General features: G+C 44.7%; 1 protein-coding gene across 4 annotated transcripts in view; it reads left to right on the forward strand.

Annotated features, from left to right (window-relative positions):
- Nucleotides 1-23,133, forward strand: part of PDE8A (phosphodiesterase 8A) — a 108,502-nt gene that overhangs the window by 12,607 nt on the left and 72,762 nt on the right. Inside the window, exon 1 of one of the 4 annotated variants that reach the window (XM_019743463.3) lies at nucleotides 489-1,387. The exons of 2 other annotated variants lie outside the window; for them this stretch is intronic. In XM_019743463.3, coding sequence (XP_019599022.2) covers nucleotides 1,184-1,387 — 204 coding nt within the window. In that variant the 5' untranslated portion in view covers nucleotides 489-1,183. Of the gene's footprint in view, nucleotides 1-488; nucleotides 1,388-23,133 lie in introns of those variants that run through there. One more of the 4 variants, XM_019743464.3, reaches the window with a different exon arrangement.

Here is a 23,133-nt window from a genome sequence, read left to right on the forward strand (position 1 = left end):
ATTGGTTGAGAAGGCGCCCTAGTAAGATGTTGGGAGCCCTAGTAGTTCCTCATATCCATTTGAAGAAAGTACAAAGTTCAGTGGAAGGGAAACGGGGAAGGGCAGTTTAAAAAAAGAAACTCCTGCAGCAAGCAGGATTCCTCAATTGATTAGCTTGTCTGTCAGACAACACGAGGGCTGTTATCCTGAAGGCATTGGGAACAATGCAGGCTTGAACAAGATGGAGTCAGAGAGACCGACCATTTCACTCATGTAATCTGGGATTTGGTGGCCTGAAGTCGCAGCCCTCCGCCATTTGGCTGTGCGTCCTGGGGCAAGTCCCTTCCCTTCCCCAGGCAGCCATCCTGCGCGGTCCTCGCGCGGCGGCCACGCATGCCCACTGGCGGGCGGCGCCGGGAGGCAGCCTGGGCGCCCCAGCTGCTTTGCATTGACGCCAGCAGCTGCTGGAGGTCACAGCTGGGGGCTGGGCGCGGCGTGCTGCCTTTAAAACACGGCAGAGCAGGGAGCGGAGCCGTCAGCAGCTCCCGGGTGAGCGCAGCCACTTCTGCGGTTCTCGACGACGGCGCGGCCCTGCGGTCTGGAGCTGCGGTTCCTCCCTCTCGCAGCGGCCTCGGCCTCACCGCCCCGACGGGCTCTCCTCAGCCCTCAGCCCCCAGCCCTCCACGGCCGAAGCGTGTAGGCCAGCTGGTCCGCCACCGGCGCTCCGGCGAGGAGCGATTTTTTTTCCGGGGCGACGGTCCAGCGGTCGGAGCTGTGAGGGTGTCGGGCGGGGAGGCGACGGCCGCAGCGGAGCCTCGAGCGGGCGCGGCGGGGACTCTCGGCTGGGAGAGCGCAAATCTCCTCCCCCGAAATTCCCCGGAAGCGGCCGCGGTGAGCCGGGCGATGTGAGGGCGGCCGGCGGCTCCCGCCTCAGGAAGGGCATGTTCGGAGGAGCGGCCGCCGCGCGCCTCCCGCCCCAGCACCCCCTCCCCGCCGCCGCCGCCGCCGCGCCCGCACCGCGATAAAAGGGGCAGCCGCGCTTCCTGACACCAGACCCGCGCTCGCCGCCGCCGCCGCCACCCGCTCGCCCGCCCGCCCGCCCAGGCGGCGATGACACGGCGCCAGCGGCGGCCCCGAGGCGCCGGGCGGGCCGCTTGCTGACCGGATCGCGGCTGCCGGCCAGCGTGTCCGCGGCGCCGCCAGCATGGGCTGCGCCCCGAGCATCCACGTTTCCGAGAGCCGAGCGGTGTACCGCGGCGGCAAGGAGGCCGAGGACGCGCCGGGCCCCGCGGCGCCGCTGCCGCCCGGCGGGCCGCGCCTCCCTCACGGCCCGAAGACGAGCACCTCTCCTGGGTCCCGCGGCGCCAGCCTCGCGGAGTCCGAGTCCCGTGGTGGCAGCGACAAGACGGTAAAGGGCGCGGGGCGGGCGGGCGGCAACTTTCCCGCAGGGCCGGGCGGGGCTCCCTACCGGCCGCGGTGCCCGGGGCCCCGGCCGGCTTTGGGTCACTATGACGGTCGCTCGCAGCCTGTCTTGCGGGGCTGCACGCAGAGAAGGACCGACCCCGGTTCTCGGGCCCCGATCAGTGGAGTGGTGGTTAGGGCACTGTCCTAGCTGCGGCGTCGGTTTCTTGGACACGTCGGACGTCTCGAGCCGCAGGGCCCTCTGTGAACTTGACCGAGGCGGTTGAGTCAATTCCCTACCACAGAGCGGGGACGGGGATCCCCCGGGGCGCCCCCGAAACGTTAAATCAATGTGAACTTTGGTCTTTGGTTCTCATTGAGGAAAGGGAAGGGCGGCTGGCACCGTGAAGCCAGAGTGCTGGACCCTGCCATCCTGTTTGGTTTTCCCTGTCAGCTAGCACATGCACGCGGTTGCAGTTTTCCATTTGCTTGGGGACCATTAAAATATAATCTAGAACAGCATCAGCTCTGCTTCATTGCACCTGTACTTGAGGTTCACGTTTATTAGCACACGTGTTGTATTTAAAGCGCATGTAATTGCAAATACAATCATAAACGCGATTTTTGAAGCATTCAGCAGAACAAAGTTAATTTTTTATTAAGGAGTCTTACTGGTGGGACATTTTGTGACTTTTTAAACTGCCTGACTTCTCCAGCACGTATTGCCTTAGCTATGTTTTGTCACAGTTTCTAGCTTAATCTTTGTTAAGGTTTTTTTTTTTTTTTTAAAGGAATAGCTTTTTTCTTTCTTTCTTTTTTTTTTAAGGAGGCAAAAAGTTCAGTAAGGCACACAGCAGCAGCTTTCCAGTTCTCTGATTTGAAATAGTTGAGCTGGAATTCATGCATTTGTTTCTGTTGTATTAAACTAGGAAGAAAATAAAAAACCTGGCATGTATGGCATCTGAAGATCCCCCCCCCCCTTAGCTGCTGCTTATTAAAAGTTATTTGTAAACTTGGCCTGTTTTTCTTACTGCGGACTTCTAGACCTCCCAAGTTTGAGGGCTATCGTTTGCTTCACTTTCTGTATTAAATTTCTGTCAGTGATGCTCATAGTTTTTCTCTGTGAAAGTGAAGTCTTCAGTATTGCATAGCATAGATGAAGTTTTCTTTTTCCCCCCCACCCCTCCCATATCCCACTGAAACTCCACCTGTTTCTCATTATCAGAAGTTGGGTTCTTTCTATAGATTCTTTGGAGACACCAGGGATGGTTTAAGACTATTAAGCTGCTTTTAATAATCAGCATCATGGTTACACACGAAGCCTTTCTAACTGGCTTTAACCAAAAAAGCATTACAAAGTGAAGTTGAATGTGGAAACTTTAACAGCTTTCAAGTTTTGGGCCCAAATCTTGTGTCGGTTATCTTGCATTAACTAACATGGAGCTTTTAGGTCACTAAAGTAGCCCTTTTAGAAAGAGGCCTTTGTGTCTTACTGGCTTTTTTGTGGCAGTGTGGGTGTCCTAAAAGTCACCGAGGTGTCTCACAAGCATCTCCAGTGCAGCAATTTGCTCTTCTCTCTCTCCACAGTGCCTGGAAGCCCCCTGAGTTTCTGAGTCTTAAATATTCTGTCCTGTTTGTCAGTCCATTGTCTTGATTTGGGGCTCAGAAAAAATACATTCATCATTATAGTGCTTAATCCAGTGACATGCAGATAGTAGGTGCTAAATAAATGTTTGTTGATTTAGTTTTGTTTTTTATTGTTAACTGAATGGTGAAACTTTTTCAGTGGAATTTGATTCCATAAAACCTCCAATATAGGCTTTAAAGTTACATTATTATTTCCAGAGGAGGAGTCAGTTATAAGAACAATACCACAAGCACAGAAATCATAGTCTCATGTTTGTGATTCATGAACTGTACATGTGGATGCCTTATCTCAGTCACAGATATTTGTAATTAGACGTATCAGGTAATAGGGCAGCAGGAAATGTTAGCCTTTTTTTTTTTTTTTTGTTTTGTTCAATATCATTTCTTTAAGGAAATACACTTGGGAAATTCTAAAATACGTGTTTAGAGATGAAGGTAAACTTCCAGCAATTTTGCAAAGTAAAATTATTTACAGTTTGAGTTCCTTTTTAACAAGACCCAATATTAGTTCATTAAAACAATTTCTTCTTAAAAATACAGCATATCGTTGAATGAATTTCAAGAAGAAATTCAGTGGGGGAAGTTTTCGTATTCCTATAGCATGTAGTAAACACCAGTTCAGAATACTTGGGAGATTGATAAGTAATTGCATTTTCAGATTAATTAAGCAGTGTGTCCCCTACACTGTATAGTGTATCCCACATGTGTTCCCTGAAGCAATTTATGGACTCTTAATAAGTATTAAATGAAAAAATTGTCCATGGTCAAATAAGTTTGGGAAATACTGGTTCAGACTAAGTTTGGCAGATTTCTTTCATGCCGAACTTGTCATAAAACTGAATTTCCTAAAATACACTGTTTAGACACCAAACACCAAATCTTATTGAGTGTGCCCCATTTCCCAAACTTGTTTGATTATGGAGCCCTCTCATTGAGGTGTATCTTGGGCCACGTCATTCCTACGTGAGATATCAGTATTAAAGTACAAGAAATAGCCGTAAAACTCAATAAACATAATTTGCTTCTTAATGATTCCAAAGGTATATTAGACTGGACCATCTTTATGAACTTCTTTAAGTGTGACTGCAAATGCGCTGAAAGTGGATTCATTTCAGGAGTTCTGGTCTGTGTGGTTACACATGAAGACTGTGTGTGCTCTGTTTGAACACTTAACCGTTTTGTTTTGAATTGGGGTGAGCAATAACGGTAACATTTGTTTTCTTGTCAGTCTGGATCCCCTCTGTTTTCCCTTTCCTTAGCTAGGGTTTGAGTTGCCCTTGAAAGAGTTGAGTGTCGGGGCAGGAGTGTCAGAGGAGACCGTACGCACACCCTCCCTCCCTTTTTGCAAACGTCCAAAGCACTGGTGATGATGGATGCGCTACCCCCCATGTGTCACTAGTCAGCTCTGGGAGGTGGCAGTCATGTCTGTTTCCTTCACTGCTGTCTCAGGGCTCCCCGTACCCACCCCCAGGCCTTCCACAACCACTTGTTGAATCAGAGACTTGGGTGACCCAGGCTACAGAAGTGGAAAATCCACCCAGCCCGTATAAAAGACGAAATAGAAACCACTGTTAACCAGAGTGGAGGCTGTAGAATTTGGATTTGGTTTTGTGGAAGTATCTGGTTATTGCTCTTTGAGAGCATTTGTACCCTGGGAATAATCTATTTCCACCCTGGTGAGCAGAGTAGATTTCCCTATAGAGATTTAAGGATTAGTGCAGCTGGATGGGAGGGACACAACAGGTGACAGAAAATAGGTGGCCACACACTAACCTCTAACCAAGGGTTACTGCCTCCAGCACTGGGAATCCTCTGACAGACTCTCCGTGTTGTCCGTGTCTAGTCTTTACTTCTGTTGTTCTCTGTTCCTCACCTTTATTTTTCACCACCTTCCCCATTTTCCTCCCTGCTTTTTCCCACCAGCCCATCTTCCATAACAGGGGCCAAACTAACCATCTTAGTCAACCAAAGTTGAGTCGTTTCTCGGGGTGTCTTAGTTATGGAATAAAATTTATTGCCTGCTCTTAATATACCAAGTGGATTAATCAGATATCTTATTTTCCTAAACTAAAGCGCATTTCTCTGTGTGTGTAACCTGATTCCCCCCACACACACACACACACATACACACTGGGAGTCATTGACCCTTGGTAGATTATATGGAGGTACTGAAAGTTTCCCTCTGAAAGCGTAGGTGAGAAAATGAGACCCCGCTTTCTGTCCCTGAACTAGGAGATTGTAATTTATCTCTGGAGTTCATGGGCTGTGACTTCTCCCATCGTCTTGCACTTATTATGCCTTTCAGTGTATACAGTCTTATTATCTTACCTCACTAGAGAGATTTTGCTTTTTACATTTTCTTGAATGCCTATCATATACATAAAATATTTGCATTTGTGTTGTATTTTTTTAGTGTTTAATATCATTCCCGTAGCTTTAACTGTGGTTCTTACGGTGGATGTTAGGACTGTCACACCTCTATCAGCTTGGACCTGCCCTGGGTTGGCCGTGACCCTCTGCTTGCTGAAGGGAGGTTTGGGATGGGGCCTGTGGGCCCTTCTGGCACCAGTGTTCCCTGTGACGTGGCTTAGGACACGGGTTGTCCCTTGGATGGTTTGCCCGTTGGGATTTGGTTCTTCAATAGGGCAAGATTCCTGATGTGAGGCCACAGGGTGAGGCAGATATGGCAGCATAACCTAAAATGCCTTACAGGACAGAATAGTTAAAAAAAAAAAAAAAAAAAATCAAAGAACAAAGGGAGACGTTGCTTTAGGACATGAGTAATCTGTGGTCTTTTCCAAGGTCAGTGACTTCAGCCCGATTTCTCAATACATGAGACAGTAGGAGGCATTGGACTCGACGTCCTTACGGTGCAGACTGGTCATTTTAATCATATCCACCCTTTCTTGGATGCTCTCTGCGTGGCAGGTGCAGTGCTGGATGCCTTACGGATGTTCTCACTTAATCCTAAACGTTATCTTCTTTATCTCGTTTAAGGAACAGCAGAAGGCCGCTTTCACTTCCCTTCCGCAGGTAGGCACCTGAGGTTGGCAACTCACCCAGGGCCATACAGTGAAGCGGGGACCCCGTTCCATTGTTGGGGCTCTCATCCCAGGGTTGTTGCCTTCTGTTAACGACCCACTGCCGGTGCCTCTCCATTCTCTGGCCATCTGTTAGGCTCCAGATGCCGCAGGTCACCTGGGTTTCAAGCGGGCATCCTGGGTCGACGTTACCATGGTTTTGTTAAGTCCTGACTTCCTGGGGAACTTGGTTCCAGCCCTACCCTCGGTTCCCATGTTTGTGGACGTCGCAGCCACACTTGGCCCCGTGCCGGTTAATTCCTGAAGTCAGACATCTTGTCCTCTGCTCTCTGGGCAATGCGTTGGCAGGCATCCCTCTCCCCTGCTGGCGGTCGTGGCCTTCCTCAGCAGGAGCGCCCTCGGAGCCGCTTCTTCCGTCATCAGCCTCTGCCTGGAGTGCACCCCCCTCACCCCCCAGCTCTGCATTACACATCCTCCCAGGGTTGTTCAAGGACCCGCTGAAACCTTTCTGGAGCCCCTGGCTGTATGTGTGCCATCTTTTCTCTGAACTCTTGGGACTGTCCCCTGTAGTCCTTGTGGGCCTGGGATTTCTGTCTCGGGCCTCCTGCTGGATTAGAGGCCGCTTGAGGGCAAGGACTGTGTCCTCGTTTCATTACAGTTCCCCAAATGGTTGGCTATGAGTACAGCAATCTCTAAGGTTACAAGGGCTTGTATTCATGTTCCACGGGTCTGTCTCACCTTGTTTAAATTTAACCAAAATGGTTGGGGTGTGTATGTTTTAACAAAAAGCCTATGTACCCTGAAGCCAGTGGTTAATCTGTGGGGTGATCAGTAAAGCTTTGCCTCTAATTCGGGCCACGTTAGGGTTGAGCACAGTTCCTGGGTCCCCTCCTTCTGTCCTGCTCTGGTGAGAAGGGTGAGCTGCTCTGACACGTTTTCTGTGGCAGTATCTCAGCTGCAGGCATCGTTCGCAGTTTGCTCATCCACACACAGGAAGGAGGTAATAAATTTCCCCCAAATTGAGGATGGCCTCAGAGGACTCCAGGAGCGGGACTTGTCAGTGCTTTTATTCTGTAAGGGTTGAAAATAAACCTTGGGTTTGTTGCATTCATGCTCTTTTACTGTTCGTTTGTGTCTCCCTTTCACGTCCTGTTAGTGGTACAGCAGCCACGTCAGCTCTTCTCACTCCGCTCCTGGGACGACCCAAAGGGCTGGGGACCCCTCAGTGTCTTGTCTCTTCAATGTCCGGAGTTGATGGCAGCTCCCCAGTGAGGTGTGTTTGTAAGAATACAGGTGGGGAAGGAGCCAGAGACTCAGGTTTTAGGTCCTGCTCTGTCAGGTACTGGCTGCGGGCTGTTCGCTGAGTTCTGATCCTAAGTTTTCGCAAGCATAAAATGGACTAGAATACCTGGGGTTTGCTTGGAAAATAACCTGTGTGAAAGTGTTTTATGAACTCCCAGGCACTGTCACATACAAGGATCGGTCTTTCATTGACCTTTCTCAAAGGCAAGCTTTGCTAAAAAAAAATCTTGTTTGTTTTGTTTTTAAAGCAAATCTCTTCCTTTTTAAAATATATTTTTGTCTTTCCCGTGATGTTTTATCGTGAAAAATGTCAAGTGTACAGTAACATTGAATTTGTACCTGTATACCTGCCACGTACACTCTGCAGGTAACAATTTGTTACATTTGCTTTATCACATCTCTCCATTCCTTAATCTACCCAGCAATCCATTTTATTTTTGGATGCATTTCAAAGTAAATTCCATCCTTCAGTGTAAATTCCATTACACTGACCCCCTAAACACATCAATCTGCATATCACTTACTAGAGAGCACATTTTGTTTTCCTTTTTTTTTTTTTGACAAATATATACAACTGTGTAATACACATCTGTCAAGTTACAGAATATTACCATTGCCCCAGAAAGTTCTCTCTGCTCCTTCCCCATTCTTACCCTCACCCAGCGGCAACCACTATTCTGATTTTTTTTTCTCCATTATAAATTATTTTTGCCTGTTCTAGGCTTCATACGAATAGCGTCTTAATGTATTCTTTTGTGTAAGACGTCTTTCACTCAGCATAGTAGTTCGGAGATTCATCTATGTTGCGTGACTCTAGTTTTTTTTTGCTAAGTAGTGTTCTGTAGTATGACTAGATCACAGTTCACTTATGCATTCTATTATTGATGGATCCTGGAGCTGTTTCTATTTCTGTGGGCTATTAAGAATAAAGCTGCTATGAATATTCTAGTTTGTATTACTTTGTGGACATATGCTTTCATTTCCCTTGGGTAAATACCAAGAAGTAGACTTGCTGGGTAGAGGATAGCTATCTGTTTAGCTTTTTAAGAAATTGCTTGACCTTTTTCCAAGATGGTTATACAATTTCACACTCCTGCCAACTGTGTATAATAAAAGTTCAGTTGCCCCACATCCTTGCCACCCTCTGGTGTTATCAGTCTTTTAATTTCAGCCGTTCATCTGGTGGCTGTGTGATGGTGTCTCATGGTTTTGATTTGCATTTCCTAGATGGCTAAAATTCTGAGTACTTTTTATATGCATACTGGTAATTCACATAACTTCCTTTTTGAAGTTTTTAACACTTTTTTTTATTAAAAGGAAATATAAATACTGTCATGACCTCTTGGTAGAATTTCTCATCAAAAGAGAGTGAAAATGAAGGCAAGCCATGGGCTGGAAGAAGAAATTTGCAACATGTAATATCAGTAGAATATACCGGGGGTGCCAAAAAAATGTCTACAGCTGGACACTGGTCAGTATTGCTCAAGCAGTAGTTCGCTGTCGTCAGAAGTGTCTGGACGCTGATGGGAACCACTCTGAGCACCTCTTGTCTCATGGCAGAAGTCAAATGTGACTTGTATTCATCTTTTGTTATTGGTATGTATTGAGCATTACAATTTTAATAGTTTTTTCCTTTCTTAAAATGTGTATACATTTTTTTGGCACCCTCTGTATAGAACTTCTACCAGTCCATAAGAAAAAGACAGTCCAGTTGAAAAATAGGCAAAGACTTCAGGCATTTCATGAAAGAGGAAACCAAATGGTTAATAAATGTATGAAAAAATGTTCAACCTCATCAGGGAAATGCAAACCACAGCGAGATAACATTTTACAGCCACCAAACTGGCAGACATTTAAAAATCCTGATAGGATTTTGAGGAACGCTTCAACACTGTAGGCAGAAGTGTAAATCAGTGCCACCACTTGGGAAAACCATTGTCATGACCAAGGAGAGTTGAACGTGTGATCTAGCAATTTCCTTCCTAGAAGCTCGGACACCCTTGAACTGGAAACATGCATGAGAATGTTGATAGCAGCCTTACTTTTCATGAGAAAACGCTTTGGTTACACCCAAATATCCATCAACAGCATAACGGATCAGTAAGTTGTGATATGCTCGAAGAATGGACTCGTTCACAGCTTTGAAAATGAGTGGATTATAAAAGCAATAAAAATTACTATGAATTTCAGTTACGTAAAGAAAATTTATTTTTAAATATAAGTGCCTATTTGACGTGTTACTTTTGTTAAAGTTTGTATGTTGCCCACAAAAAGTTTATTTTAAGGACTGAAATGATGAGCAGGGTAATTTGAGAGCCTGGAATGGAGGCTATGGGAGGATGGTGCCCGGCCCTGCCCTCCGGGCACGAGCAGTCCTGTCCAGCGAGATGAGGCAGGCCTCCACCTAGCAGTGATGGCAGTGCCAGGGAACAGGCAGGGGCTTGGTCACGATTGGTCAGACGTGCGGAGAGAAGGGAGGGAGGGGTTTGACCTCCCTGGGGGCACCTGGACAGGTGGAGATGCGTATGGGGGTGCGGGCTGCTGGCTTGTTCTGCAGACCAGGGATGGGGTGGAGGGCGTGAGAGCCAGGCCGAGGGCTTTGCAGGGGGGACTTTCCACCCTTCAACCTCAGAGATGCCCAAAGGCTTTTCCGTTTTCAGCAGCGTAGTTATAGGGTGGCAAAGCTGGAAGTGGGGCCCTGCCCAGGGGCCTGCTGCAGGGGTTCAGGCACCGGTGGGAGCAGGTAGAACCAGCATAGTTCAGTGGCTTGGGCATGGAGGGAAGGAGGAAGGAAAAGCCGACAGGCTAGAGGCCGGATTGGATTTGGGGAGTGAGGGGTGAAGGAAGTGACGGTGGCTCAGGGCTTGGGTTTTCCAGCTTAGGCGGACTGTGAGACCACCTCTCGGTTTGTACAGTGCTTCCTGGGTTACCAAGTGCTATGTTTATACGTCCTCATTGGATGGTCCCCAAACTCCTGTGAGGCAGAAAGGAAGGATTTCATGTTCCCTGTTGAAGACCTAAAGAAGCAGAAATTTGAAGAGATCAAGTGACTTGCCCAAGTTTGTCATGACAACTTATAGAAACGGGGTTCATTGTAATAGCCCAGGGCAGAAGCCAGAGCAGAGAGAGCTTAGGGAGTTCTTTAAAAAGCCTTCTCCGTCTCTTGGCTCTGGATTTACTTTGTACAAGTAAACGTCGAGTTTTCCTCTTTATGGAAGTGATGTTCATTGTAGAAAACTTGAAAAATATGAAAAAGAACAAAGATCACTTAAATTGCATAATCACTTAAATTGCACAACCAGGAGAGAGCTTCTCATAAAATGGTGGTGTGTTTCCTCCCTGCATGTAGGTTACTTTAAATAGAGCTGCAATTAAAAACTATTTTTTAAACGGGTTTGTTCTTTAGCTCTAGGAAACACTTCGCTGTTATTTCTTCAAAGGTCCCCCTTCCATTTCCTTTCTTCTGTAGCTCCGGCCAAGGGCTGGGCTGTAGACACATGTTAGTCTGCCCTGCATGTCTCTTCACTTTTCTCTCACTTCTCATCTCTGCGATAGTCTGGGAGGGTCCCCTCGCCCACTCTTCCAGCACCCTGCCTCATTCCGCAGGGTCTGCTCAGCTCTCTACCCACTGAGGTTTTAAAATTGGACAGTTTTTGTGTCCAGCGTTTATGGTTCTCTTCCTAACTGCTTCTTTATGGTTTTTGGTTGCAGCATACTCCCTTATCTCTGAGGATGTTAATTACAGACGCTTGAAAGTCCTATTCTGATTGTTGTTTACTTAAAACATGCTTTATGGAGCTATAAATGTGGTCAGCAAAGTGTACAGCTTAATAAATTGTACACATGTATGCTGTGTGCAACCGCCGGCCAGGTCAAGAGAGAACTTTCTAGCACTCCAGAGGTTTGTCTCATGACTGTTTGCTATGTTCGTATTTAAAAAATCCCAAGTGGACAGTATTCCTGAAGGAATTTTACATCAGCATTTTACTGTGCTTGCTTTATCACGTGTGCATCTATCCATCCTTTTGTCTGACCATCTCCTTTCTCTTTCATGCATTTAAAAGTAATTGCAGACGTCAGTACATTACCCCTTAAATATTGCAGTGTGCATATCAATATTTGTTTAGTTTTTCTCTGTAAAATTTACATAGAATGAAATGTACAAATATTTGTTGAGCACTTGCTGAGTCCTGACAAATGCATACACATACCTGTGAAATTGAAACCTCTTTCAAGGTACAGAACATTAGATCACCCCAGAAAGGCCCCTCCTGCCCCTTCCCAGGCAGCTTCTCCCTGCCACCCCCACACCACCCTTTTAATGTGTCTCCCCACTCTAGATTAGCTTTGTCTGTTCTAGAACCTCATACAGGTAGAATCATATACTATGTACTCTTTTATATTTACTTCTTTCCCTCGGGATTATGTTTTTGAGATTATCTATGTTTGATGGATCATTAGCTCATACCGTGTTTCCCCGAAAATAAGACCTCACCGGAAAATAAGCCCTGGCAGGATTTTTCAAGATGACATCCCCCGAACATAAGCCCTAATGCGTCTTTGGAGCAAAACCTAATATAAGACCCGGTCTTATTTTCGGGGAAACACGATAATATTGTGACTATGAACTTTTAAAAACTCATGATACATATCGTTAAATTGCCCTCCAGAAAGATGGGATCAAATTTTAATGTTACAGGAGCACATGTAAAAGTGTTTGTTTTGCTTTCAACAATGCCGTTGAGAGAGTGGTGTTTTATTGATATTTTAATTTGAATCTATTTCATCTTTTGTTATCTTTTTCTTCCAAGTGTGTTTTAGACACTTGAACTTTATCTTCTGTGAATTATTGTTCCTGTTGCCTATTTCTCTATGTGGGTTTTAGAGTTTAAATTTTCTTATAAGAGCTTTTTAATATATTTGGAAGTTAAGTTCTGATCTCTCATGCTTGTTGCAAATCTTTTTCTCTGGTCTTTTTTATTGGATGTATTATTTTAAAAATTGAAGACATTTTATATTTTATGAAATCAAATTAGCACTTTTCCTTACTTTGTGGTTTTTTTTTCCATTTGCTTTATACAACATCTTTTATTACAGAAGCAATACGTGTATTGTAGTAAATAAGCAAATGCTGAAATGCAGTTTTCACCACTTGGAGATCACGTACTATAACACTTTAGTATATATCCTTCCATGTCTGTAGATACATATACACACACATCGTCTTTCATTGAAATTAGATCATATAGTACATACTGGGTTTTTAAAAAAATTGTGGTAGAGTATACATAAAATAAAATGTACCATTTTATTAACTTTTAAGAGCACATTCTGTGGGATTAAATGCATTCACGTTGTGCAGCCATCACCACCATCATCTCCAGAACTTTTCATCATCCAAAAGGGAAACTTCATACCCATTAAACACTAACTCCTTCCTCACTCCTCCCTCCTGCTCCTGGCAACCACCATTCTACTTTTGACCACTCTGGGTACCTCATCGAAGTGGAATCATAGAGTGTTTGTACTTTTGTGACTGGCTTATTTCACTTAATATAATGTCTTCAGGGTTCATCCATGTTGTAGCATATGTCAGAGTTTCATTCTTTCTTAAAGCTGAATAATATTCCACTGTATGTACACACCACATTTTGTTTATCCTTTCACCCATTGGTGGATGCTTGGATTGTTTCCTCTTTTGGCTATTGTGAATAATGTTATGAACGTGGGTGGACAAATCTCTTTGAGTACTTGCTTTCAGTTCTTTTGGGTATATATACATATATGCTTAGGAGTGGAATTGATGGATCATTATGATAATTATATTTTTAATTTTTTGAGGAGCCACCATAAGTACATTATGTTTTGCAATAGACCTTTTTTCAGCCAATAATCTGCACGTTTCCATTTCTGTAATTTTTTTATCTTACCTAATCGTTCCACACCAGTATCCCATATGATCTCAGAAATGTCCCCTGCTTCACATCTGCTTGTTAGGACCCTTACATTTCTTTTAATCTAGCACATCGCCCCACATTTTTAATGACACTCCCTTGTTAAAGAGACCTGACCACTTTGTCCCAGTTTCGAGGTTGGTTTGTTTCGTTGCTTCCTTGTGGTGTCACTTAGCTTTCCTTCTAAGTGCTGTATGTCCTGTAAACTAAAGTTGTATATAAAATGGATTCAAGTGACATATTTTAGGTTAGAATACGTCACTGGTGATTCACAGATGACATCAGAAGGCACAAGACCTGATCGACCCACCTTTACAGATGTGCAGACTGACCACCGAGTTAGGGTGATGACAGATCCCTCCCCTCTTCCGCTAGGTTCCCCTCACGTCACCAGAAAGTCATCTGTGTGACACTTGCCACTAGAGAGTTTCCAGTTCACCATAGGCTACTCACCTACGGCTTTTCTTCTTTTTTGAAGCACCAGTTGATAATCCTTATCTAAAATCACTAATCTGATCGGGGTAGTGAATGATGTTTCCTGACTCAGTTACTTCTTTACACTCCATAGTTGGTGGTGTTCTCCACGGTCAGTGCCCTGCATCGCTTGGGGTTAGGGCTTGTTGATTACTATAAAATATAGTTCCTATTGGAAAGGCAAGATACATGCTTACTCTTTCTCTTTAATTAACAGGATTAATAGTATGGCGTTGTTGCCTCAAATGGTAAAAAATTTATTCTTTTTTAAAATTTTTAGTTTCACTCTTTTTGCATATAATGACAGACATCTGGATTATCCATCCAAATATATAATAATTAAGTATTCATAGGTTTTTAATTTTTTCAATTTTACACTCATTTGGGGTATATTGGGTGAAGTAAGGATCTTAGATCTCTGAAATAGGTAGCTATTATTCCAACACCTTTTATGTTGGAATAATTCTTTTTATTCTTAACTGATTTATATATATATATATATATATTTTTTTTCTTTTTAAGGTTTTTTTTTTATAATACAGTTTCTTTTGAAGTACTTGTGTTTCTTTTTTTCTTTTTTTCTTTTTTTTAAAGATTTTATTAGGGAAGGGGAACAGGACTTTTATTGGGGAACAGTGTGTACTTCCAGGATTTTTTTCCAAGTCAAGTTGTTGTCCTTTCAATCTTAGTTGTGGAGGGCGCAGCTCAGCTCCAGGTCCAGTTGCCATTTTCTAGTTGCAGGGGGCACTGCCCACCATCCCTTGTGGGAGTCGAGGAATTGAACTGGCAACCTTGTGGTTGAGAGCCCACTGGCCCATGTGGGAATCGAACCGGCAGCTTTCAGAATTAGGAGCATGGAGCTCTAACCGCCTGAGCCACCGGGCCGGCCCCTGATTTATATTTTTACCATTATATATCTTTGGGTTCTCTATTTGGGTTATCTATTCTTGCTTATACTGTTACTGCACTGATTTCATTTTTATAGCTTTATAACATGTCTTAATGATGTCTGATAAGGTTAATTCCTTATTGTGCCCCATTAACAAAAAGCTTTCTTAACCCCTTCTTGTCTGCTCTTCCTTGTTAATTTTGGAATGATTTTGTGCTACTCCCACATTTTTTTGGGGGGGGGATTTTGATTGTATTTGAGTTAAATCCACCATAATTTGGGAAGAATTGATAGCTTTATGGCTTTCTTTCTATCCATGAATATAATGTTTATTAATGTATTTTATTTTAGGTATTTTCATGTGGGTCTCATTTCTTTTTAGGATAATTCTGTTGCAGTCAATCTTTTTTTCATTAAGTCTTTTAAGTAATTTCAATGAGATAAAATATATTGATGTTACTAATTTTACTAAACATTCTTACAGTTTTTCAGTTTGATTGTCTTTTTTATTGTGAAATAGATAAATCTTAAGTGCATAGTGTCTTGGATTTTTGAGATAAATGTTTACATTATTAGCTGACTGATGGTTTTGGGGTTTTCCTTTCCAAGAGTAATACTTTTTAATTTCTGCTTTCTTATTGGGTTGCTTTGGGGTTTCAGAACAACAAATAATAATGGTGTTAGCGTTCATTTTTGTTTTATCCTGATTTTAATGGTAACTATCCAGTTCTTCACACTTAAATGTGATACTGGTTGTTGGTTTTAAGAGAATATGCTTTTATTATATTAAGGAAATAGCTCTAGGTCCTGTTTTCTGAGTATTTTTTAAAATCAGAAATATCACATTTTATCACAAGCCTTTTTGTTGCATCTAATTCTTGGAATTACTGGTGTGACATGACTTAATTCGATTTTTGATATTTTTGATGTTAAAAAGAATTTGCATTCCTGAAATTGTTTATTACAGATACTTTTTAAAATACCAAAACTTTAAAATGTACTGTTGAATTCAATTTGTAATAATATGAAAGTTTTCTACATTCGTGAATGAAAGCAAAGTTATCTATATACCCTAGCAATAGCCCTTGTAACATTTTTATATTAATATGTATATAATATATAAAAGAATTACTTTGCATTCTTTTTTCCTATGCCCGCATAGGAAATTTTAAGTTAAAATTTTTTAACATGAATTTTAAACAAATACTTCTGTATAGTTTTAATCCTGCTTTTAAATTTAATAATAAATTGCAGTTATTTTCCCATGTCATTAAAATTTCTTCAAATCATGATTTATATGATGATAACCAATGCTGCCATGTACACCTGCTTATATAAGCCTTCATATCTGTGATCATTTCCTTAGATTCTACTTCTGAAAGTCCTATTTTCAGTCTTGATTTAAACAATTCTGTTAGAGCAAGTTTTTAAATATTTTGGGCTGTCTGAAATGAAAAAGTGTTATATTTTATTTGAAATTTTTATTGATAAATTTGGCTCAGAGAAGTTACATTCATTGATTGAAATCTTTCGTTTTCTTAGAATTTTATTCCTAAATGGGACTTCTGACTTGACCATATTCAACTTCCTCATTTTTCTGGAAGAGGAAATTGAAGCCCCCGGGATTAGGAGGCATGTCCAAGACCCCACTGCACGTACCGGCTAAGCTGGGACAAGACCCTGAACCCAGCACTTGCCCCTCACCCCTGGTACCTATTATATTCATGGGAGGGTCCACCCACTGGTCAGTGCCTTGAGTTGCCCGGGCATCCCACGGCCGGCACAGCTCTCTAGTGCAGGTTTGCTTGTCCAGCGGTGTTATTGTATTAGCAGCAAGAAGGAAATCGAACACCTGGAATTTCTGAGCTTGGATTTCGTTCGTGGAGTTGCTTGATTATTGAAGAATGGATTTGTTTGCGTTTTAAAGCCATGTACAGATACCTGTTTGTTCCTCCTCAGTTTGTAACCTGTACATTGGAATTGGAGGTGGCACGCAATGAGACCTGCTATGTTTGCGTAGCCACTCGCTGGTGTTTGACCAGCTTCCTTTACTGTCCTGACATTTTTAGGTAAAAGTCAGAAGTCTTGTTTCGTTTTCCTCCCAAAGCCACATGCCATGTCTTTTGGTTATTCTTGTGTTAAGAAACAGTCTTGAAAAGCCAGAGGTTCCAAGTGGGGTGAGCTGCGGTGAAGCCCTCCTTTGGGGTGAAGGCAGGCCTGGGGTCGGCCTGTCTCCGCCCCAGTGTCATCGGAAGGCTCCGAACGCCGATTGTGATCATCGATAGTGACAACAGGAGCCAACATTTACTTATTTTTAATACCAACAGCCAAGTACTTCCATTAGACACTAATATCTACAGTGAAATTGGTTTTCAGAGCCTGTGAGTTGGAAAGTGATCCAGTGGCCTTGGCGTCTCCCTTCTCACCCTGGTAGGCGTTCCGTCACCAGTGCTCCGTCTCGTAGGGAATGCCAGGTGGTAAGTGCTAGGGAAGCAGCTCATTGGGTCAGTGACGTCTCCTTCATTCAGCGCACACACACTCAGCGCTTACTGTTGGCCGGAGCTGCCCTGGTCGTTTGCAGGTCATGTGAGAGGCACCTCATTTTGGGGTGATGAGCTCCCCAGAGAATAGGCTTGCCTCTAACTGTGTGTGTCTCCCTGTCCCCTGATTCCCTGGGCCTGTTGACAGATCTGCACAAACCGTTGGAGTGGGACAAGCTGGGACAAGCGGGCGGGGGGAATAGGCATCAGAAGACTTGGGTTCCGATTCTGGCGTTGGTACTTACTGAGCCGTGAGCTGGGGCAAATTGTCTGGGAGCCCCAATTCCTTGTATGTGAAATGAGCCTGTGTGGGAAGATACCACAGAAGTGACAGATTTTTCTTGTTTCTCTTTGCGTATTAATCACAATTGCTTTCTCACCATTGGGTCGGGAGAGAAAGAAGCTGTTATAATCCTTTCCATGCTGCGGAATATACCGATAACAGAAAAATAAACAGGTGTTGATTTTAATTATAAACTGCTTTTAATAAACTGCTTTTCTGGCCTGTAAACCAAAAAGGTTTCAGTGCCAAAAGCTGTGATGGCCAAGAATATTTCTGCCATGTAGGACAGCTTCCGACCCCACTGTGTGTCTCTTGGGTAATCACATGATGTGGGTTGAGGGACAGTTGTTTTCTAGGGCTAGCGTTGGCTCAGCGTAGCGTTTGCTTGCTGTGCTGCGTTTCCACTGGACCACATAGCGTCGGCTGGCTGGCGTGGGCGCTCCGGGCCGGACTAATGTGAAGGGCACTTTTCCTTCCGGTGGGCAGGCACCGGCCGGCTGGAGCCCGTGCCTGTGCCATTGCGCCGAGGAGAAGACGCTGACCCTGGGCCCGGCTCCTCCCCACCAGCTCACTGGAGTCAGGTTTCTAAATGGTGGCGTGAGGGCTTGGCCCCGACTCCCAGCGCCTTACTTCCTCTATTACTGTAGACCCAGGCTGGTAACGTGATCTGCCTTCTTATTCTTTCTCCCTCATGGGGACATTCTCGGGTATTTTTGCCCCACCTAAGCTACGTGTCTGCAGAACGTAGCTTCAGAGCTCGTGTCTTTAGTTCCCACACAACCCGACCCCGCAAGCCGAGGTGCAGGGGATGCGCTGCTCTGTGAGCAGAGGCTCAGGGAGGGAGCAGAGAGATCCACTGCAAAGCCAGTGGTGCCCCCGTTTCCTGCCCCAAACCCGCTGTAGCTCCCACTGCTGGTCCAGACTCCTTGACCTACAGAGCCCAGTCTCATGTGGCTCCTGCCCCCTCCCCAGCTTCAGCCCTGGCCTTACACCCTGAGCGCCTCAAGGACTCACCCTTCCAGGGACTTAATGACCTTTGACTGTGCAAGTGCTCTGCTGAGAATTTCACCCCCACTTGATCAGTGGAATTAGCCAAGAACCCTGGTGGGAGCAGAGCTCCGAGAAGGAAGCAGGGAACTGTTGGAGGAAATATTTTACGTCTGGAACAAATGCCCTCAGATTTCTCATGTTTGTGGCTTTCATTCCATTAAAAAAAAGAAGGTTAAGATAGAATGAAGGGTTCAAACTGTCAAGGTCATGCGTGCTCAGAGGATTCTGGGACAGGGTTTGCCCTCCTGCCCGTTCGCTGTGGCCCTGAGGCCCCAGGGAGCTGCAGGAGGCCAGGCCGCAGTGGAGGTCCCAGGAGCCCGAGGAATGTGCTGGTTTCTGATCCGCTTTCTCCTTGCTGACCCCTGGAGGGGCCTGGGGCTGCAGAGGCGGGGTATCCCTTAACAACAAATAAAAGAGCTCCTGGGTTTGAAGGTGCGCTCTCAGGTTGTGTGGGACAGACACGCTTCCTGTGATCAGCTTGACACCTGTTTTCATCTAGCTTGTGACACCATAACCTACTAAACATAGGTCACTAACCTAGACGTTAGCTAGATTGCTGTGACAATAAAATGATCCCGTGCTGAATGTTTCCTACATATGAGGTACTGTTCTAAGGACTTTCCATGTGTTAACTAATTTACTCCTTATGAAAACTGGATGGGCTGCTTGTTACCTTAGTGGTTCCCCTTTCAGAGTGAGAAACGCGACCCAAGGAGGAGGTTAGACAATTTGCCCACGGTTTCCTGGCGAGTCACGGGCAGCGTGTGGATTTGAACCCAGTAGCCTGGTTCCTGAGTCCGTACTAGACTTGGCTATTTCTGTATTTTTTTATTTTCCTTTTTGAGATTTGTCAGATGCCATGAATGTTTTTTGTTTGTCCGTTTTTTGGAGGCAGTTTTCCTGATGATACTGGTCAGGATTCTTTCGACTACAAGTGACATCAACCTAATAGAAACTCGCTGAGACCGAGCGTGAAGTCCGTGGCCGCTGTAGCTGGTTTACATACAAACCATGGGGCGGACAGCGCTCTGCCAGCCTCTGGGGCAGATGAAACCAGGCCTCGGTCCATCTTTCTCTCTGACTTGCTGTCCTCTTCATTTTCTTGGGCTGCTTTTTTTCTGCTCAGCAGGAAATATGTCCACGAACAGCTTCACATTTCCCAGCTTCATCCATGGAAAGTCTCTTGCTTTCATTCCAATGTGAAGGTTCCTGAGAAGGCCCAAGACGGGCCTGGCTTAGGACAGCGGCCGCCCCAGCGGCCAGCAGGTGTCTCCTGCAATGGGCACCAGCTTTCAGGGAACTGGGTGGGTGGGAAGGGAGGGTGCTGGTCAGATGGAACAACAGTTGCCCTTGCACTGGGGTTCAGCCCAGGCCCCCCCACCATGCTTTTCACCTTAAGAATTTATACCACTTTTACATGTAACAGAAGATTTCTATTCTTAATTCTGCGTCTGAGACAGTTTGTGTTCTGAGTTATCAGAGCTTTCCATTTATTCTATTTGCTAAGAAAAGAGTGGATAATAACTTGTGTGAACATTTCAGCAAGTTGTGACATAGAAAGGGCTTCCCAGTTGACCGTCTCCCTGACTCGTGTATTCTGACTAAAAGACATTTAATGGCTGTGTGTTGCGCATTACTTCTCTTTTTATCTAGTGCTTTCAGAATTACTGTTTTCAATTCTGTGTTTGCCTACCAGTGGGGAGATCACGGCCCCCTGTGTTTTTGTGTTTCTGTTTCATCAGCTAACTGTATCTTGGGCAAGTCACCCAACTAGTGGGCTTTAATTTATTCACCTGTTAGGATAGGCTGACTTGTAACAAATCCAAAAATACACAAAAGTCTCAACCTTGACAGAAGTTTCTCAGTCACGTAAAATTTAAGTGTCCCCGGTGTGTGGAGGACTCTTCTCAGTGGTTATTCAGAGACTGAGGTTCCTTCCAGCGGGGGGCTCTGCCATCTGCAACACATCGCCCCCAAGGACACCATGTCTGAACGGACAAGCTCGCAGAGGGGGAAAGAACATGAAGGGTTGTGGGTGAGAGGTTTTCAGGGGTCCGTGTCAGCTTGTTCCATTGGCCGCTTGGCCACACTTGACGTCACTGAAGGCTGGGAAGTAGGGTCTGTCTGCACGTGCCCGGGAAGATGGGGAACTGGGTTTGGACAGCTGGCCATCGCGCCACACCTCTTTGGAACATTCGTAATCCTTCCCCTTTTCCCCTCTTCCTTGCACAGCAGCTGTGAAGTCTGGTCTCTGACCTGCTCCCTGCCCCAATTCTTGGTTCAGTAAGAGACACGTAACCCAGGCCAAAGTCAGGCAGGACGTGGCCTTGCTCTGGCCCCAGTTCCTAGGTCAGGGGTCCTGCTGCACCTCGCCTGAAGCTCACAGGATCTCACTCTGTAATTGGAGGTTAGTTTTCTTTACTTGCAACCAAAAGCGTCCTGAGTGATACAGCTTACGAAACGGAAGGGCAGCAGGGAGAGAGAAAGGAAAGAGTCCGGTTCTCAGAGTTCTGCTTCCTTTTCTTGCTATCATGTCTGTGAATGTTTCTTCGAACACTTGAATAGCCAAGCAGGGTCTGAGTTGACGTTATCCTAGTTTGACTTCCAATTTCCTGGAATTACAACTGGGATAACATACTTCTTCTACCTTTAGGCAGAGATTTGTCTCTGGGTTGAATGATAATTTCATTGAAGAATAAATCATGACATTTTGATGAGTCTTCCTCCAAAATAGTGTTTTCCCACGTTTTTGCAACTTCTCTAAAGTTGGCCTTTTGATCAAGAAAGTGGACAGATAAAAATATCATCCCACGTTGCAGAATGCATTTGGTTTACAGCTGGGTATTATCTCTATATTATATAGGAATTCTTCTTTGCTTGAGTTGTTCCAAGCCCTTTGGGAATTTGAACAATTTGTCAAATTTGTTGATTTTATAGCACATCCGTCTTGGGGGGGAAAATGCCATATGATATTCCTGCAAGAACCTTCTGAGAGAATTGTATGGTATTCAGACAGGCAGTTCGCAATAACCTGCTAAGTATTTAGGAATTGTTGCTCAAGAAACTAACTTGTACAACCAGAAGCCATTAGCTCAGCACACACAGTGTACAGCTGTGGTGACACTGACTCATCCCTCTCAGGATATGGGGAACAGCAGTGGGGTGACGACTTGGGAGCCGGACAGGACTCAGTCCCAGCGCTGCCTCTTCCTGCCTTTTGACCTGGGACAAGTCACGTAACCTCTCTGGACCCAAGCTTCTTATTTATAAAATGGGGGTAGTTGTCAAGATTCCATTCAGTTGTGAATATAAAACAATCCGTTCAATGCCTAAACAATATAAACACTCAATGAATATAGTTACCTAAAATGGCAGGTTCAACTTTGTTGTTAGAAAAAGAATGATTTTCATAGATAGTATTTATTAGACTCTAAAAAGAATTAGGGCTTTCTTTTTAAGAGTGTATTTGGAAATTAATTTTGGTGACTTAAATAATTACACAATATCCAATTATACAATTTATCCTTGTATAACAAGGGAACAAGGAAGGAAATAACAGTATCATTTGATCAGTTTGTGTACTCCTTCCCCTTCCCCTCTTTAACTTTGAAAACAAAGGAGTGGTGGAGAGAGAACTTTGGAGAACCTGATCCACTGTTAATCTAATAATCCTTCGTAGAAGAACAGCCATCCAGAGTGGCACAGAAATCTGGGATGTGAGTTGGAGCGTTGAGCTCTCGTCATTTTTCCTTCCTTCTGCAGTTTCTGGTTGCTTAGCATTAAGGGTGACGTGAAATGACAGTGCATCTTTCGTGGGAAAAGGGGAAGCAGAGAAACGTTTTGCAAACATGGAAAGATGGTATTTACATACCAATGTACAGATTTGGTCCTTCGTGGCTTTGGTCGTGGGGGCTGGATGGAGACACTGTAAGGTCAGCAGGGCTCGGAGACGTGGTGCAAGGAACAGACTGTTGTCCTGCCTCTGCCGCCGCGCAGCTTGAACAAGTTGCTCATTTTTCTGAGCGTCCCTTTTCTCGATTTTATTTGCAAAATAGGAATAAGAAATTCTACCTTGTAGAGTTTTTCAAAGAGATTTAACAGAGCTAACTTATGATAACCTTTTCCTAAGAGACAGTGAGATACATGTGAAGGAGTGAGTTTTTATTAGCTCTTTCTTCCTCTCCATCATTTAACCTCTTGTCTGCTCTGACAAGAATTCTGTTTAAAGGATTCTCTGTAATTAGCTCACTTTTAATTCTGAAACATTTTATTGTGGAGAGTATACAGTATGTGCCAAAGTAAAGAGCACAGTGTTAAATTTGTTGCATAGTAGGTTACTCTAAAATTTTGTGGGTCAGGGATTAGAGAGCAGCTTGGCTTGGTGGTTCTGGCTCCCTGTCTCTTGTAGCCAGGCGTTGGCTGGGGCTGCAGTCACCCAAAGGCTTGACTGGACCCGAAGATTCGCTTCCAAGGGGGTTCCCTCCCATGGCTGGATGTCTCCGGGGAGGGGTTCAGTTCCTCCCCATCTGGGCTGCTGACGTACTCGCGTCGCATGGTGGCCGGCTCCCCCCAG

Source organism: Rhinolophus sinicus, chromosome 13, assembly GCF_057876585.1.
Source record: "Rhinolophus sinicus isolate RSI-liver-muscle chromosome 13, RSI-T2T, whole genome shotgun sequence".
NCBI classification, from domain to species: Eukaryota; Metazoa; Chordata; class Mammalia; order Chiroptera; family Rhinolophidae; genus Rhinolophus; species Rhinolophus sinicus.